This window comes from Vigna umbellata, chromosome 3 (genome assembly GCF_029865625.1).
Source record: "Vigna umbellata cultivar VRB3 chromosome 3, Vumbellata_1.0, whole genome shotgun sequence".
Taxonomy (NCBI): Eukaryota; Viridiplantae; Streptophyta; class Magnoliopsida; order Fabales; family Fabaceae; genus Vigna; species Vigna umbellata.
The window spans coordinates 46,489,003-46,509,027 of record NC_142167.1 but is presented as its reverse complement, the minus strand read 5'-3'; the positions used below and the strand labels follow the sequence as shown (position 1 = coordinate 46,509,027).

At 38.2% G+C, this 20,025-nt stretch overlaps 1 protein-coding gene across 1 annotated transcript in view; it reads right to left on the bottom strand.

Moving 5' to 3' along the window:
- Positions 1 to 4,734: 4,734 nt before the first annotated feature.
- Positions 4,735 to 20,025, bottom strand: part of LOC148202712 (uncharacterized) — a 51,465-nt gene continuing 36,174 nt past the window's right edge. Inside the window, exon 7 of the mRNA XM_088109678.1 lies at positions 4,735 to 4,752. Coding sequence (XP_087965804.1) covers positions 4,735 to 4,752 — 18 coding nt within the window. The remainder of the gene's footprint in view (positions 4,753 to 20,025) is intronic.

The following is a 20,025-nucleotide window of genomic DNA, read 5'->3' as shown; positions in this document are numbered from 1 at the left end:
GTGCGTGACTTGTTTTCTCCCCTCAGCGGCCATTTTGCCCCTCAGCGGACCTCCTGCAAGCTCCTGAGTGCCGCTCAGCGGTAAACTGCCGCTGAGCGGTGACTTCGGCTTCTCCTTTTGCACTTTTTATTGTCTTTTCTAATTTCATCTCTCTCCTTCTTCACTTCTTTCACCAAATTCACCTTAAAACCTGCACAAAAACACTGAAATCAAGCATAAACCTGTCCAGCTCTCTTATTTCCAAAAATATAAAGAAAAGCATGATTTCAAGCTAGTTTCTAAGTGTAAAGGTTGCTTTTAGTGTCAATTTTAATCATAAAAATAACAGTTTTTCAACTGTTATCACTTACCAATAGATCTTGCCAGATGAGATTCCGATCAGCCTCAGAAACATGGTCAAAGGATGGAGTAAGTATAGAGATACGATCACGTGCTAGTACTCCAAGGTAAGACCTAAATACATCTGCATTTGGGCCAGATGCAACTCCAGTGACCACGTCAATAATGACAGGTGTCCTCTCACCTGCATTTCTTCTAAAAAAAGCTGTCGTAACCTCGTTGCTCCTCTCGTTCGTCTAGAAGTGGTGGGGACTTCATCGCCTAATGAATGAGGTGACTTAGCCATATATCTGTCACAATAAATAAGATGAAATATAAATAAAACACTTATAAAATAACATATATTATTTAACAAAATCCATAAATATTTACACAAACATGAAATTCATACATATGTAAAGAACAAATAATTACATATGTAACATGCAATATATTCAAGCAAACAATATATTCAACCAAGAGTAAACATATATTCAAGCAAACAAATAATTACATATGTAACATGCAATATATTCAAGCAAACAATATATTCAACCAAGAGTAAATAACGTCAATTGGTCCCAAAATCTATCTATCTTGTTATTTTTTTATGTCTTATATTTTGTTAACTACCTTGAGTTACACTTTTTGAATCAATTCCTTGAAAAATACTCAGTCTTTACTTTTTTAACTAACTTCACTTCCATTCTTTGAATTCCTTTCTTCTAAAAGATTTAAATTCAAAAATAAATAAAAACCTAAATACATTTTCAATCACTTAACACAATTTAATCATCCCAAATTCCCAAACATCAAAGTTTGTTAAAAAAAACAACTCAGCTTAATTTTTATTAGATAACAATGCTACAATTCAACGTGTCAATCACTACATTGTACATTTCTAAATATATAATTAAGATTTCACCGTTTTTCCCTATCAATTGTTTTGTTCTTTATGTCTTAATCCAACTCCCAAACCCTGATGGAATCCTGCCTGATGTGTCTCTCAATGTCCTCTTTTTGTAGTTTTTCACATTTTATTGTGCACGTATTTTAGCTTGTAAAGAGCATGGGTTACTATAAATACCTAGCTCCTCTCTTGTATTGGTACTTTTGAGATTAATGAGAATTGAGTTTTTCTGAATCAGAAACTATTCTCTCTTGAAAGTCATAGGCTAGAGAGTCCAAACACTCCCTCTAGCCACCTTCCAAGCACCTCTCTCACTTTCATTTTCCATTCCACCGTGCTTCTCTCTCATCACACATCCTCACCGTTACTTCAATCCGCTTCAGCATAGTGGCGTAACACCTCTTGGCCACGCGCCCTCCTTTGTCTCGCGCACAACATCACCACCTCTTCATTTCATTGCCACGAGGAACATTTCATTTCTCACCAATTCTCTCTCGTAGAACCACGTCTCTCGTCCATTTCTCTCTGGAGAGCTCATCCTCGCGAGCCTTCTACTTTCATCACAGTAAGCTTCGACACTCACATTTTCTTCTCAGATTTGCATTTTCTCTTTCTGCATCTCCTGACCACATCTAAACCTAGGGTTTCTTCATCATTTTGTCTTTTCCTGCCATTATCACCATTTGTTTTCGATTTTAGCCGATTAAAATCACTCTTGATCCGTTCCAAACCTTTTTCACCTTTCAATCTTCATTTTGAACCGATTAATCGGTTCATATTGGGTTTCCTTCCATTTCTAGGATTTCTATCGAGTTTAACCCTCTATTTCTTGTTCTTCTTCGAGATTTTGTCATTTTTCCGCTGCGTTCATCTTTGGAGGAAGCTTCGAAGGAGCTCACGACACGCACATTCGTCATCTCCTTGGACGCTCGTCCATCTGTTGGTATCAGAGCTCAGGTTTCAGTAAGACAACAATATAACAATAATAAAATTTGGGAAGGAGAATGAAATGACGTTATAATGGTTTTCGTAATCCTCTGTAAAAAAACGTCCTCCAAATATTCTGAGTATAACAGTTCATATAACAGAAAAGGAAATGGCAGCAGCGAAGAAATGCACCGGACAAAAAGAAGAAGTCAGAGAATACGTAAATGACAACACCCTCTCCCTCCTCTAACAAACTTCTATTTAATGAATCCCCGTCCAATCATAATCATTGAGTTTAATATTCTTTTTCCTCACGCGCCTGCTTCCACGTGTTTCTTCCACCCTCATGTTTTCATGGTCTTCCCTCATTACAATTCCTCCTCCTTTAAAATTAACCTTGTCCTCAAGGTTGAATGTTGGATAGGCTTTACGTAAGGCACTTTCATCTTCCCATGTAGGAGGTGATTCTTCTAACCCTTCCCATTGGATCAAGAACTATTTTACTATCTTATTCCCTTGCATAATTTGACGATCTTGAAGCACAGTAGCAGGTTGAATAACAGGGGGAGTCTCAGAATCAATAGTGAGTGCTGGAACATATTGCTGAGTATGATCTCCCCTGCAAGGTTTTAGTTGAGAATAGTGGAAGACAGGGTGAATTTTTGCTGTTGGGGGCAACAACAACTTATAAGCAACAGAGCCAATTCGTTCAATGATAGGAAATGGGCCAAAGTATTTCATGCTTAATTTCTGATTCTTTCTTAGGTCCACTGAATTTTGTCTGTACGGTTGTAACTTTACCAGCATCAAATCACCAATCTGAAAGTCCATGTGCTTCCGTTTGACATCAGCATATTTTTTCATGTGGTGTGCTGTGATCGTAATAAATTCTGTTTCAGTTTGCTAATCATTTCCTGTCGCATCGTAAGGTCATCTTGAACTGTTGGAGGATCAGAAGCATGAGGAGTGTATTTAGTCAATTGTGGAAGATCTCTCCCATAAACTACCTTAAATGGAGTCATACCACTGCTGTGATGATAAGCAGTGTTGTACCAGAACTCAGCCCAAGGTAAAAATTTGACCCATTCTTTAGGAGACTCATACGTATAACACCTTAAATACATCTCCAAACATTTATTAAGAGCTTCTGACTGTCCATCGGATTGAGGGTGGTAAGCTGTGCTCATGTGCAAGGTAGTTCCACTTAATTTGAATAAGTGTTGCCAGAATTGACTTACAAACACCTTATCCCGATCTGAAACAATGGTCTTTGGAAACCCATGTAATTGATGACAGTTTTGACAAACGCTTCAGCTACCTGTTTACTGTTGTAATATGCTTTCAAAGGACAGAAGTGAGCGTATTTGGAGAGTCGGTCAATCACTACCATTATCACAGTATATCCTTGAGAATTTGGAAGGCTAGTGATAAAGTCCATTGTCACATCCTCCCAGATCTGAGTTGGCACTGGTAAAGGTTGTAGTAACCCCAAGGGAAGAGAATTAACTGATTTTGCCTGCTGACAGATCAAGCAAGTCTGAACAAAATGTTTCACATCCTGCTGCATTCCAGGCCAATAGAATTGCTGAGCAAGTCTGCTAAATGTTCTTGTGATTCTTGCATGCCCACCGATAGGAGAATTATGAAATTCTTTAAGCAACTTGTGAACTAATTCAGGAGATGCAGGTATGACTATCCTGTCCTTCCAGTAAAGTAAGCCATCATGGACTGCATAATGTGGAACAACCTGCTTGTTGGCTACACAATTCGTAATGATTTTTTTTTGCTTCTTCATCTGTATTTAGAGCCTTTCGTAATTCTGGTAGGAAATCTAGTTGGGGCTGTGACCATGCCATAAGAAATGATCTGGATAAAGAATCAGCAACCACATTGTCCTTGCCCGATTTATATTCTATCGTAAAATCGTACCCCAGCAATTTATGTAACCATTTCTGCTATTCCGGTGTTTGAATGGCCTGTTCAGTGAGACTTCTTAAACTTCTTTGGTCTGTTCGAATCACAAATTTATGCCCTAAAAGGTAATGTCGAAACTTGGCTACAGCTTCGGTAATGGCAAGAAACTCCCTTACGTAAGCAGATTGGCGTTGAAGTCGGGGGTTCAATTTCTTGGAAAAATATGCTATGGGATGTTTGTTTTGAATCAGCACTACTTCAATAGCTGACCCTGAAGCATCAATTTCCAACACAAAAGGAATGGAAAAATCTGGAAGAATTAGCACAGGGGCTTGAGTAACAGCAGCTTTTAAAGCATCAAAAGCTTGAGTGGCTTCGTCAGTCCATATAAAACAGTCCTTCTTTAGAAGATTAGTTAGAGGTTCAGCAATAGAGGCATATTGCCTAATAAATCTTCTATAATAACCTATGAGTCTCAAAAACCCTCTCAGTTGCTTGAGATTGGTGGGAACTGGCCATTGCATCACAGTTTCAATTTTGTCCTTATTCATGGTCACACCTTTTCCAGATACTTGAAAATGTCATTCATGAGGGCTTGAAAGGTGGCAGGGGCATTGGTTAAACCAAATGGCATGACCAACCATTCATAATGCCCTTGATGAGTTCTAAAAGCTGTTTTGTGCCTGCAAGGAGAATAACAGTAATAAAATTTGGGAAGGAGAATGAAATGACGTTATAATGGTTTTCGTAATCCTCTGTAAAAAAACGGCCTCCAAATATTCTGAGTATAAAAGTTCATATAACAGAAAAGGAAATGGCAACAGTGAAGAAATGCACAGGACAAAAAGAAGAAGTCAGAGAATACGTAAATGACAGCACCCTCTCCCTCCTCTAACAAACTTCTATTTAATGAATCCCCATCCAATCATAATCATTGAGTCTAATATTCTTTTTCCTCACGCGTCTGCTTCCACGTGTTTCTTCCACCCTCATGTTTTCATGGTCTTCCCTCGTTTCAGTTTCGTTCACGCTTCAGAGGTAAGTTGTCTCGCGTTCTCTGTCTTCAATTTCTTTTTCCTTTTCCCGTTGTTTTCTCTTGATTCCGAGTTGAGTTGTTTCGATTCGGTCTTGTCTGATTCATAATTTTTTTGTCATTTGATTCTGTCTTGATTCTGAGTTTCTGGTGCGCGTTTCTGTTTCGCGTCTCTGTTACGCTTTCATCATTTACGTGTTGTTCATCATTTTCCTTTAATGTCTTGATTTGTTTTTCTGATTTAAGTTGTTGTGAATCTTGTTTGTGTTTCGTGTTTTGAATCTCTTCATATCTGTTTAGGTTTCCAAGTTGCGTTTCCTGTGCTTGAGTCATTACTTTTGAGTCTTAGTTCATTTTAATTCGGTGAATCTTCTTGTTTGAGTCTTTCAGTTTCGAATTCCAATTATGTTTTGTCATAGTCGTCATGTGATAACAGTTGAAAAACCGTTATTTTTATGCTTAAAATTGATACCAAAAGCAACCTTTAAGACTTATAAACTAGCTTGAACTCATATTTTTGCTTTAGTTTTGTGAATAAGAGAGTTGAAAGTGAATTTAATGTTTTTGTGCAAGATTCCCTTGATTTTGTAGGCGAATTGAATGATTTGAAAGAAGAATTGATGTACCGAATGATTGGAGTGCTGAAAAGTCAACCAGAAACCAGAAAAGTCAACCAGTCAACCAGAAAAGTCAACCAGAATGCTGAAAAACCAACCAGAACGCATAAAAAGTGTGACCGAGTGGCGCTGAGCGGTAAAATACCGCTGAGCGGCACTTTTCAGGTGCCAAAATCACCGCTGAGGGGCAAAAACAGCAGCTGGGGGCAAAATGGATCATGTGGTATTACCGCTCAGCTGTAAAATACCGCTGAGCGCCATTCTAAGTGGGCTTGGACCGGTTTTCTTTTGTTTTTATGGGCTTGGACTTGTTTTATGTCATTTTTATGCCCTATTTAAGGACTTGCACGTCCTAGGGTTGGTATCTTTGGCTGGGAGGAAGCAGAAACACACTTTTCACCCCTTGGGGGTAGATTGGGAGATGGTGACAGCTCTCCTCTTCTCTTTCTAGGGTTTTTTTATCTCTTCCATTCTTTCATTATTGTTCATCTAGTTTCACCATGAATATGGTGAACTAAACCTTGTATTGTTGTTGGGGAATCAATGTAGTCTTGTGAAACTCTCATATATGGAATTTGTTTTAACATCTTATATTAAGATACATGCTTTCTTTCATCTTTAGTTAGGGTTTTTCCTCTTTGCTTAATGCTTGCTTTGTTTAACTCATTCATTGCCATGATTATTGATTTTGTCGATATGGGAACGTACGGGGAAATCTAGATCCGGGGAATTTCCCCCATTAGCATATTGGTTGCCTTTAAGCTCCTGCACTTCAGAACTAATTACTAGGAATGCTAGGAATTGTATGAACTCGTAATTAAGGATAGGCCTTCTTGCAAGGTGTTTTAGAGAGTGGCATTAGCAATTGATGAAAAGAATGATAAATTCCTAAAAGTATATGAGAGTGGATAAGATGAAATTGATAACCCCAACAACATCATCCATTTAATTCATTAAAGTGTTTGTTTTCCTCTTTTCCATTGATCAAATTCATGCATGCATGTTTAATTACTGTCTTTTGCATTTAAACCTACAATCAATTGTTTACAAGTCTTAAATAATCAACAAATCATATAACTAACTAGGCCGTGAGTCCTTTGGGAAAACGATACTTGGTCTTACCTAGTTTTATTACTTGATACGATTCGGTCATACTTGCCGATTGTTAAACAAGTTTATGGCGCCGTTTTTCGGTGTTCATAAATTTGTCATCATCATGTTAGCTGATTTTTCTTGTTCATAACGTCAAGTTGTACTTCTTATTTGAGTTGTGTTTGTGGTGATCTGATTGTATGTTCAATGTGCATACCGTATGAGCTATGACATTCAATACTGAGAGCTCGGATGCATGAAATGAGCAGCAGATCTGATTTGAATTTTCTGTTGTGAACTTCTGGTTTTAATAAGCTGTTGAATCTGAACATTGAAGCTATTCTGCGTTTTTAAAATTAAGCTGGAATGCTGAGATGACTAGTAACAAAGTGCCAACCAGAAAAGCCGTGATATGCTCAGCATTAGCTTGGTTGTTAGTGTGAAAGTCACAGCAGAAATTACTTGCAAGCAGTAGGCCGAACTGCATATTTCATTGCTTGAGTTTTTTTTGTTTTGTTTTTGTTCATTTCAGTAGTAGATCATTGCTGGAATTTTGTACATTCAATCCTAGAGTCATTGCCAACCGTCTTTTACACTTTCTAAACTGCAGAACTAAGTTGTTTCAATGATTGTTAATCACTGTTTTGGTCCAAAATGAAATAAAGGCATGAGTTGAGTAAATCAGTTCAAAAGAGGCAAATTCTGAAAAGAAAAACAAGGAACTGAACATGTGAATTTGAGTAAAAGCCTATGAAATTGTGTAAACTGGACTTGAATGATCAAAACAAGCATCATTAAACTTGTTCGAGTGGAGTTCAGTGTGCAATTGTTGGACAAGTTCAATTTTGCATCTGAAACCTGTGTTCAGCAACCAGTTTTGCAATTCCTTGCTGCATTTTTTTTATTTGCTTTCTTAATCAGTTCTAGATCCCTTGTTTGGTTCTGTTTGCGTGCTCACCTTATTCTTTGCTTTGTTTCTTGTTTGTCTTGATTGACTTTCCTGGTTTTGTCTCAATGCATGTGCATTCTATTCTGTTGTTCTTTAATTGAGCTTTTGTAATCTGGTCTAGAGTTGATTTTGAGTCAGTTTCTCTGTTGTGCTGTCAGTTTCATTATCTGGTGCTTACATTGTTGGAGGTTGTCCTGTTCTGTTCTGGTTTCTGATTTCTGACCTTAGCCTAGCCATTCTTGATTGAGAAGCTTTTATACTTTGGTTTCTGGAATTTGAAAGAAGGTTTGTGTTGGTAGCATCTTAGGTGGTGGTGGTCTAAAATACTTTCAAGCCTTGAACTGCCAAGGGAGAATCTCCCTTCCAAACCTTTCATTTTTGAGTGCTTTAAGCTTCCAGAGATAGACCTGATTTTTGTGAGTTTTGTGTGGTTGCATCTAAGAACCAAATTTCTTGTTGAGAGATGTTTTTGTTTTAAGTGCTGAAATAACTTCTGAACTTGCAATGTGCTGACCATTTAGTTGTGCAGATTTTGTTCTGATTAACACTGTTCAAAAGCAGTTTGTACGTGTGGGAAATCTAAGACAAGAATACCTACAGTGGAGAAAAAGGAGCTTTGTTACCTACATAAACTACACCAAGCTGAATAGGGAGTTTCTTCATTCTGTTGTGTAGTTTCGTGTTAGATTTGTGCCTGATTAGAAATAGTTAACCATATTTGATTGAATATTATGCTTGGTTATCATATGGTTTAACTTTTCCTGAAAATTGAATTTGGTTTAGCAAGTTTGGACACCCATACATTAAGTGATAGTGGTGGTCTAGTGTTATTGTTGGCTTAACAAATTTAACGTAGGCAAACTATTTCTTTGAGTCAATTCAGACTAATAAATTGGATGTTGTAATTGTTGTTTGGAAGCTGCAATGGTCCTTTAAGGGTTCAAAAACACCAATGTAGGGAGAAAGTTTAGATTAGGGCTAGGATTTATTTTCTGTGTTGATAATAATCCAATCTGAACTGTGCTATATTATAAATACTGATTCTTTTGTTTCTCTGGGATCTTGGTGTATAGATAAACTGCAGCATTACGTGGGATAGGAGTTCTTTCCTGAAAGGCATTTAGAAGCAACACAACACTTGCACATGGTGAAGGCCAGAGAATAAATGGAGTTATCTGGAGTTTAATTGAGCAGTAGTAGAATCTCAGGGGAAAGCTTGGAAAGCTTGGAAAGCTTGTGCAGCCAAAAGAAAGCGAAGTTTCTTTTATAATGCATATTGTTGTCTCATGCAATCTGTTTGACTGAACACTGATCCAAGTTATCAATAGTGTTTGTAGGAGTGAACGAAGCAACTTCCTGATTAGGCTGAGAGAGGTAGTTGAAGGCCATATTTTGATCAAGTGAAGCCCTGCAGCAGTGAACTGTACCCAGAACGTTCAAGAACAAGACTAGTAGCATAGCTTGTTTTTTGTGAATTTGTTTTTGTGTAATCTGGTTTGTAATAGGCTAGTGTTAGCTTTTTGATTGGGTTTATTCTGCATTGTAAAAGGCCATTAAAGTCCAAGTGTTTTGGAAGAGTCCTTGGTGCTCTTTCAACTCTTGGCAACTTTTCTTGATTGTTTGAACTTTAATTTGTGTTTCACGTTTAGGGGTGATTTAGGCTAAAAGGGATTAAACTCTAAGCCTTATCACATTAAAGTCCGAGAGTCTAGTCTTTTAATTGTGCTTAATTGTTTGTGATTGTTTGTGAGTTGTGTTCTTTGATTTTAAAGGTGATTTTTTTGTTTAAAGGGTAACTAGAAGTAACCTAAGACATTTCTGGCAAGGTAAGATTTGGTACTTAAGCAGTCTTCATGACTCACCTCTCTTACCTGGGACTTGTCTAAGTGTGAATCTTGTATACCTTTCACACAAAGAAAACTTTTAAAAACAAAGATGTCTTGTTATAGTTCATATTGGTCTTCTAGGTTAGATAATGTTGATGAAATGTTTAAACAAGCTAGGAATCTTTCATCCTTTGGTAAAGACATAGGTGCATTAACATACCTAGCTTGGGAAAAAGAAATTGATAAAATAAATCCTTGGTTTTATGGAGAGAGTGAATATTATGTTCTTAGCATATATCTCTCTAAGTTAGAAGAGCATGCAAGTGAGTGGTGGGATGAAAGACAATATCATGTTAGGAAAGGTAAAAAGTCCTCCATACTTGATTGGCATGATTTAAAAGCTTGCATGAGAAGAAAGTTTGTGCCTTCAAGCATTAAAAGAAACCTAGAACTAATTAGGGATTGCATTGACGATGGAAAATTATTTCTTGAGAGTTTAAATGATCATGGGTTTCTTCGTAGGGAACTAGAATTTGGGGCAAGACTTAAAGAGATCAAGGATAAGAAAAGAGAAAAAGAGATTGAGAGAAAAGAAAAGGAAGAAAGGAAATAAGAGAAGAGAGAGAAGAAAACGAGAGAAGAGAAGAGAGAAGAAGAGAGGAATTAAGAAGAGAAGAAGAGAGAAGAAGGGAAGAAGAAAAGGAAGACGGAGAAGAAGAGAAAAGAAAAGAAGGAGAAAGAAAAGAAAAAGAGAGAAAAGAAGAAAAGAGAGAAAGGCAAGAAAGAGAGAAGAAAGAAAAGGAGAAATTGTTGCTGATGACAAATTCTATTCTTTCCAAGACTATAGAACCTAAAAGGGAAGGTGTCCAAATCTTTACTTCTTTTCCAATCATGGTTTATTCTTCAAATATGGACTTCTCTTTCAAACAAATTGTCATCTCATATTCTATGCAAACTTTTTCAAAATATGACAATTCAAATCTTGAATTATTCTTATCTTTTAGGAAAGAAATAACTCAAGACAAAAGTGAATTTGGACTTCTAGAATTTCCAAATGTGATAAAACAAAATATTAGAAGTCCTTATTTCCTTGATTTTATAGAAAAATTCTTTCTTGGATTGATATTAATTGAAAATATATTTGATGTTTATTGCAGATTTGTGTTTGATCCAGGAGGAAGAAAAAGTGGATATAAAAGAATAAGGCCACTCCGAGATGGCCATGCTCCCAAAGATTGTGTGGAGCTTCTTCATAAGGCGATTGCCAGATTTGAGGACAAATCTTTTTTTTAAGAGGGAGGGTATGATGGAATCCTGCCTGATGTGTTTCTCAATGTCCTCTTTTTGTAGTTTTTCACATTTTATTGTGCACGTATTTTAGCTTGTAAAGAGCATGGGTTACTATAAATACCCAGCTCCTCTCTTGTATTGGTACTTTTGAGATTAATGAGAATTGAGTTTTTCTGAATCAGAAACTATTCTCTCTTGAAAGTCATAGGCTAGAGAGTCCAAACACTCCCTCACTTTCATTTTCCATTCCACCGTGCTTCTCTCTGATCACACATCCTCACCGTTACTTCAATCCGCTTCAGCATAGTGGCGTAACACCTCTTGGCCACTGATGAGAGGGTCGCACCTCCCAGAAAAGTTGTGCATAAAAGAATGCAGTATAGTACTAGGAAGTGACTCCTAGGTCGTCTCTCAAGGACCAAATTGTGGTTCGAGTCTTAAATCAAACACGTAGGGGGGGTTTTTGAAAGTGTTTTTGTGATTGTAAATAAACTAAATTAAAACTGGAAATTAAATTCAACCGAACATAATTGAAAACACTGAAATAAATGAACAAAGCATGATGACCAAACGATCCTACATTGTAACCGAACGATTTCTAAAACAAGTGAGGAAATTGGAAATGCAAAAAAAATAAAGAAGCCGAACAAAACCGAATGGACAACATAGTGAATGGAAACAGTAAATTGTCCTAAAACAAAATGTGTGAACTAATTAGAATGTAGAAAATAAAAAAAAAACACATGATATGCCAATCAAACCTAACACTTAAACTAAAACATTAAATACCCAATGTGGCTTGGAATTAAAATTAAATGCTCAAAGTGAGTGCAAATTGTAATGCTAAAAATAAATAACAAAATAAGAGGATAACATGAAATCCAATACTTAAACTAATAAAGAAAGAAGGCATGTTGCAGCTGGATGTGACCGTGGCTTTCTCTCCATCCTATGATTCAGCCCTCCTACTTTGACCGTTCCACTTTGCTAAAAAAAAAAAATCTCCAAAAGCTTAGCTACTTTCCCTCTACTAGCCGTAACATCCCTGCACCAACCATGTCACCAATTGCTTTGCCTCCTTTTCATTCCCAAGGCATCAAAATAAAACACTTCATCGTCCCCTCAACCGCGTGAACATTCAAGCATGAAAGCAATAAAGGCTTCAATCAAAGGTGCATAAAAATCCAAAATGAAAGAGGCAAGTGATGAGTCGTTATTTCTTGAATTATGTTTAGTTTCTTGCACTTAAATAAACCAGGGAATTGTGTTTAATTGCTTGTTATTTCCCCGTTTTTCCGAATTCTGCTTAATTTGGTCGGAAATTTGTAATTGTGCTAATTTGGATTTTCTGAGCTGATTAAGTGCATTTTTGAAGTGCAGGAAAATTTCGGAAATACATTTTGGGACATCAGGAAGATTGCCAAATAAATTCAAGACTCTCCAGACAAACATTTTTGAATTAATTAAATTGTAATTCAGTAGTTTAGAATTTTTGAATCAACTCTTATATTTTGGGTCAATTTTTGGTAAATTAGATTAGACCCAAAATTAGAAATTAATGATTTGGCACCTAGGGTTTTATTTTTGTGGACCCTACCCTAAAAAAGGGGACACACGGTCTTAGAAGTTTAGGGCCCCAGCCGCCACTTTGGATTTTTACACTGTATTCACTCTCGGTTTTGGTTCGGAGTTTTTGCTTTGAACGTTTTTCAGCATGAAAAAAAAGCACACTTTGAATTTTTCCATTTCATTTTTGCAAGCGCTGGATTCATGAGAATGCTTATTTAATTTTCGTTGTGAAGAGTGCAAGGTTTATGTTCAACATTGTCACATTGCAGAGGGGATCCAAATTCTTTTAGAAAAGCTCATTTTTTTTCTTTATTTAGAAGAAGTGAGGCACACGGTCTGCACAACATTCACGGTTTTTATGCGCTGCTTGATGTTGTCACGGGAAGCGGTAATGTGTTGGAGCTGGAAGAAGTGAAGCAAAGTTGGGCGTGTTGCGCTGAGACGTGGTGGAAGTAGAGGTGTCATGAGCTGGAAGCACTAAAGCAAGCATTACGTGGAGCTAGAAGCAGGGAACGTACGGGAATGGTGATTCAAGGTGCTGGAGAAGGTGTGTGGTGAGCACGGTGATTACTGGGGCAGTGGTGTGCATATGAAGAAGTGACTAGGTGGAGCTGGAACGTGAAGCACGAGATTCAAGAAATGGACTGGTGTGTGTAGAACGCACGTTGGAACGCTTTGAAGAAGTGCAGCACGGGAAATGAAGAAGTGATTATAAGGAGCATGTTGATTGGATGAAGTGGTGTGCACGTCCCATCACAGGGGTTCGGTCATTGGAAGCATTTATTCCACTTAGAAAAGCTAACTTCTTTTCACATGGAATTTGGAATTGGAGAATGGTGTGTACGAGAATGCTCTAGGAGGTCACGGGGTGATGAAGAGGTGATGGGAGTAGGTAGGAGCTGTTGCTGCCATATTGTAGGGTCCATGAGGTGATTCATTTTGAAGGCACATGGGAGTAGCACGGGTACGGTGGTGATTCAAGAGAAGGTATCAATTCAATTACTTTTGGATAATGAATGGAGATATGGTGATTAAAATATGATAGATGTTGGAAGTGTAAGAAGCATTCCAATTATTTTAATTTTCTCTACATGCAACATATGTCACGGCCAAAGAGTATCCAGGGGCAAGTATTTCACTTATTTTGATTTTTTTTTTAGAATGAAATACATGGAATGGAAGTGTCACGGCAAGGAGGACTTTTAAAAGCATTTGCAAATTTCAATTTTCTTTTGTAGATGAATGGGTAAATTTTAGAGAAGTTTCATTTTCTTTTATTTCTTTTGCCTTAAAATATTTTATATTGTATGTTGAATTGATTTTCTTCCTTTTGGGTGGTGAATTGTGTTTGAATATTTATCTATTGTATTGTTTTCTTTAAAAGTTTTCATGCACTTTAATGTTTTCAATTATATTCGGTCGTGTTTTATTTAATTTTCAGTTTAATTTAATTTTACCGCAACCAAAAAAATTACAAAACCCCCCCTACGTGTTTGACGTAAGACTCGAACCACAATTTGGTCCTTGAGAGACGACCTAGGAGTCACTTCCTAGTACTATACTGCATTCTTTTATGCACAACTTTTGTTGGGAGGTGCGACCCTCTCATCAAAATGGCGCCGCTGCCGGGGACCAATGGTTCGGTCTTAGGTTTTTGTTGTGTTTGTGTGTGTTGTGTTTTGTCTTGTGTTGTGATGTGATGTGATGTTCTGTTTTGTGTGTGCGTGTTGCATGTATAAATGTGTTGTGTTTTATTTGTTTCGTAATTTGTAGTATTTTTCTTTTTCCATGTCTACCTATTCTGATTTCGTGAATACTGCTTGTTTTGCTAGTGCCTCTGATTATGATTCTCCTTCTGCATGTTACTCTGATTGTAATTCATATTCTGCTGATTTCTATGTTGAGAACAATATGACTCATCCTCTAATTTCTGAGAGTGCTCTTTGTGAGCCGGTTTCACTTAAGGAGGATGATCTTCATTGCGATCTCACCCCTGGACTGATACATTTGCTGCCTAAGTTTCATGGTTTTGCAGGAGAATGCCCACACAGACATTTGGAGGAGCTCCACATCATGTGCTCTTCAATGAAGCCTCCAGATGTCCCTCTTGATTACATTTTCTTGAGCGCATTTCCGCATTCATTACAAGGAGCAGCTAAGGATTGGAAAGACTCTCTTCCTCTGAGATCCGTTACCGATTGGGATATCTTGAGCATCAGTTTCTGAGCAAATTTTCCCTTGTGCAATATGCTTACAGCAACGGTCTTGGATGGAATGACCCTACCTTGGGATGGTATAATGCTCCACAGCATCAATATCAAGAACCACCATTCCAGAGTACTTTCATGCCTCCACCAGTCCAACAATATCAGAGTCAGCAATATGATGCTTCTGCCGAAACAGCTCCTCAGCCTTCTACTTCTGAGCCTACATTGCAGGAGTTGTTGGAGCAGATGACCATGCAGAACCTTCAGTTTCAGCAAGAGAACATGCAGTTCTAGCAAGAAATAGGAGCTGCCATTCAGAGTATGACTGATCAGATAGGGCAGATGGCCACTCAACTCACTGAGGAACAGTCTCAAGATTCAGAGTTCCCATTTCAGACTGTTCAGATTCCAGATGATGATGATAGTGGCATCAACATAGAAGATGGGGAGAAGAGTCATGAGCTTATTGTTGCGCCACCTACTTTCCCATCGCCCTATGACCCCACTCTTGCACCTGAGGAGACTGCTGAAGATCTTGAGGACCAGGCAGGTATAAGCAGTAATTTTGAATCAGGTAGACAATTTTCATCTTCCACCACTTTTCCAATCTTTAGGGAAGTGGAGGAAAACATACCTAATTTTGACTATGCTGTCGATGATTATGCTGTTGATAGGTATGTTGGTGATTGTATTGTTGATGAGTCTGTTTTTAATTCTTCCTCTCTGCATGATGAGAATCAATTTTTGATATCAAATTCGTATGTTTATTCTCCATGCACTGAACATGAATCTGAATCTGTGGTTGATATTGTTTCTGAATTTGAAATTGATTCATGTTCTGAGAGTTTATCTGTTGTTCAGCCTGTTACACTGGGATTGGGTGTTATACCCCTGCATGTCATTTCTTTGGAACCACATTGCACTAACCCTATTGCAGGAGGTACAAATGAATTTGATCAACAAACACCCACAGTGGACAACAAAGGTGCTGACACTGACAAAAGCTTCAAGATCAATAGGCACCTGCTGAACCCACTCATCAACAATCACTTCTTCTTAGATCCAGCTATGGAAGACATTTCCCTGCTCGATCAAATATGGAGGATGAAGCAGTTCTTCCTCAAAACTTCTTTGCTGGATCCATTGGTGGAAGACATCTCCCTACAAGTCCAAAATTGGCAACTGCCACCATGATCAGGGGAGTTTTCTTTCTCTCTTCTCCCCCTTTCCCTACTTTTATTGCACTTGTCCATGATCTGTTGACTGTTATGATTTCTGATCTTATGCTTATGACACATTGAGGACACTGTGTAGTTTAATTGTGGTCTATTTATTGGGGGAGATTTTTAATTTTCTTCGTTAGTTTTTGTTTTCTTGGTTAAATTTTTTTTCTTTTCTAGGTAGTTTTTGTCGTGTCTTGTATACAGTTTTGCATGATTCTCTTCATTTCTGGACTTTGTTTAGGTTGTAGATGTATCTTTCACTTCATTGATACTCTAAGATGTTGAAATCCTTGCTTTTCTCTGCTTTGGAAGATGATTATGATTTTTGAGAGCTGAATTGATTGTGACAGAATTACCCTGTGTGAGATTTGAGCCACTTTATGTTCTTTCTTATGTGTGATATGCCTCTTGATTGCTTGCGCATATGCCTTGGCTTGACTCTTGTTGATAACTCTTGATTGATATGCATGTTTGGAAGTGATAAAGGCAATTTTGTTCTTGAGCCTCTCTAGCCAAATAAGCTTACCTTGTTTTGATCCTTTGATAACCCCTTATGAGCCTATACTTTCCCCCATTTCTTTGTTTTGAAGCTCATACACTAGCCCTAAGTGAAAAACCATGATTACCTTAACCTTAGGGAATTTTGGAGCTTTGGAAGTGTTTTGGAAACAAGTGTGGTCTCCTTAGGGATTCTTATGAGTTGGCTAATTGGTTCCTTTTATTGTTTTGTTTTTGTAAATCTTGTCTTTTACAGTTTTGTTTTGAAAAGAGAGAAAAGAAAAGAGACAGGATGAAGAAAAAAAAATAGAAAAAAAAAATGATGAAAAAAAAAAATTTGTGAATAATTGGGTCAAAAAGAGGATGAAATTAGAGGTTGTGGGTGTGTTGAATGTGTTTACACTTGTTCCCCATTGCTCCTCTGTTCCTTATGGTTTGTAGCTTCTTATCCAAATATATCCTCCCTTGTCCTTGGCCCCATTACAACCATGAAAAGACCTTTTGATTTGAACATGCGTATGTGCTTGAGTGTTGATATTAGAGGCTTGCCAAGTCTATTTGCGTTTGCTTTCTTGAGTGCATTGAGTGACATTGATTTACCTTAAACACTTGAGAGAAACACTGATAGTGCATCTGTGAGGTTTTGTTACTTTTGATTCACCTCTTGAACTGATTAATCATTTTGCCATGTTTTGAATTGCGTGGATGATTTCATGAGTATCTGCTTTCTTTCATTTTGTGTTGGATATTGTCTACTTCCTTTCTTGGTCCAGATTCCTTGAGAACTGTGTAATTCTGTTTTTGTCATTGTTAGTCTTTGTTTTCTGTTTGCTGAGTTGTGCCATTTCCCTGGACGTCCTCTGAACTATTCCTTGATTTGCGTCTTGATTTTGCCCAGGAGTGCAAAAGACTAAGTGTGGTCTATTTTGATGAGTCAATATTTTCTCAATTTCACTTAGCTTATTGTACCGAATTTAATCAGGTAATTGTGCTTAAATGTCCGATATTTTTCCGTTTTTTCTAATTGTGCTTAATTTGACCAAAAATTCTTATTTTAATTAATTTGAATTATTTGAGCTAATTATTTTCATTATTAAGTGTAGGAAAATTGTTGGATAATATTTGGGACATTTGGAGGGTTGTGACATAATTCAAGCTCTCCACAAAAGAAGTGTGGAGAAGAAAAATGAGAGTGACATCCAGAAAAGCATTTGGCATTCAAAAAGGAGCTTCAAAAAGCAATATGTTACTGCCCAAAGCACACGGCAGTAGCACTTCACATGCACACGGAAGGGAAGCTCACGGCCGAAAGGAAAGAACAACACGCTGTGAGGGAAATGGTCTAGTAGTGTGGTGAGCACGGCCTGGTCTAGCAAACTTGAGGTGACGTCCAGCAATTCACGCGGACAGCAGCAAGCACCTCACAGGCTGAATTCAATTAGGGATTTGGAGCGTCCAGTAGCTTGGACATGAGGGTTTAAAAACCCGTGGAGCCCAATGATGGTTGGAGGGAAGGGCTTGGATGCACACGGAGCACGCTGATTGTGAAGAAAAACCCGTGGCTTTGCTTGAACGCTGGGAAGTTTTTAAATGGGTGAAGAAAAAAATAAAGGATTCAATTCACTTGAGAAGAGAAAGCATGAGAAAGAAAGTGGTTGGCACACGTGGAGAAGAGAGCGGATGTTGGGCTTTAGGGCAAAAGCACACACGAGGAAGCGTGAAGGATATTATTTTCTTTGGTTCAATTGGAAGATCCAAGGCCTGCAGACATTCACGCTCCAGTTGAGAAAAAAAAAAAGAAAAATGAAACAAGCACATCCAGCAAATGGGAAGCACACCCGGCCCACACTTGGCTGCACGCGTCCAGCAAATTGAAGCAAAAGCCTGGTCCAGTCTTCAACCTTCACACAGCAAAAGAAGAAGCTGGTCCAGCACACTCCATGCACTACAACAGATGATGATTTTGGGCTTGATAAAGAAGCGGTGCTGTCATGTGAGGGGCTGGAATTGGAGAAGCGTCTTGGTTTTTCTTTGAGCACAAAAAGAGCGTCCAGAGAAGCAATAACAACATGAAGGAGAGTCTAGGAAAGGGTGACATCCAGCAAAGCGGTCCAGAGAACATGGAGGTTATGTGGGATTCACTTCTTGATCTAGAAGGTGCTGCCACGTCTTCTTTGAATGGAAGTGTCACGGCCCACGCTTGCAGAGAAATTGGTGTGCACGTTGAGGGGGGTGCACAAGGAAGGCAGCGGTGCACCCAGCAGCCTTGTGTCCAGCAAAGAGACGCGTCCAGCAGCTTGGAGAAGGGTTTTTAAAACCCGTGACGCTGGATGAAGGGGGGGGTTTCCAGTAGAGTAGTTTTTCCAGTAGTGTAGTGTAGTGTAGTGTAATGTAGAGTAGAAAGGGTAGCAACAGGATGTGTCTCGGCTTGGGAGGCATCCAGCCGCCACTTGCCACACATTTTTTTACGCTTTCGGTCTTTGGTTTTCAGGCTTTGGTTTTGAACTTTTCTTTGGTTGGAAGGTTGTTTTGAATGAAGAGAACCAGGAGGCACGTTTGTTTTTTTTCTGAAGAATGAAGCTCTGATTCAATCTTATTTTCTTGCTTTGTCTTGTGCATGCTGTTACGTTTTTACTTTGCCATTTAATTTCATTTCGGTTCATGTACTTAGGAGGTGTAGCAAGTGGAATTTCATTTTGGCTTTGGGAAAAATACACGCTGATTTTGTTTTTCATGATTGGATTTACTTTAGTTTAGCATGTGGAATAGGCATTCGGTTATCTTCACGGACGGAAAGAGGTCTTCTTTTTATATTGTGTTGATGTTTGAACCGGTGGTGATTTTGTTTTACAATTTTCATGCTTTATTCCAATGTGCATTTAATGTGTTAGCTCAATATTGCAATTTAATTTAAGAGCATTGAATGAGTTTTCTTATTTATTTATTGCATTGCACTTACTTCACGCACTTTCACATTGAATGTTTTATTTTAGTGTTTTCATTTAATTTAGTTGTAATGTGAACTTTAGTGACCAACTGTTTTAATTCTGTATTTACATTTGCATTTATATTCGTGTTTTAATTTAGTTCATTTGCATTCACAAAAATCTTCACAAACCCCCCCACTAGGTGTTTGACCGGAGACTCGAACCACATTTGGTCCTTGAGAGACGACCTAGGAGTCACTTCCTAGTACTATACTGCATTCTTTTATGCACAACTTTTGTGGGAGGTGCGACCCTCTCATCAGCAAGAAATAAATGCAACAAATAACAATTAACATAAGCTCTTGTGCACATTCTTTTTCATTCAATAGAAAACTAAAGATGAGTCCAACGCATGTTACTTAAATGAAATAAAATTCAGAATATGCTCTCCCATTCATCCCCTGTAAAGTACTCTCAAAGAAAGGAACAAAGAAAAACAAAAGAAGACCAAGTCCGCACACCCTCAAAACAAGTGGTGGCCGGCTCTCTCCTTCATCCGTAACCCTCCATATGTGTTTTTCTTTCTCCAACTCTTCTTCCGTGGCGGCTGGACGTGTGAAGGCCGCGTGGACATGTGGATCTCTTTGCTGGATGCACCCCTTGCTACTGGACACACCCCCAATCTTGCTGGGTGTACCCCGCTGGACGTGTGCTGCATGCCATGT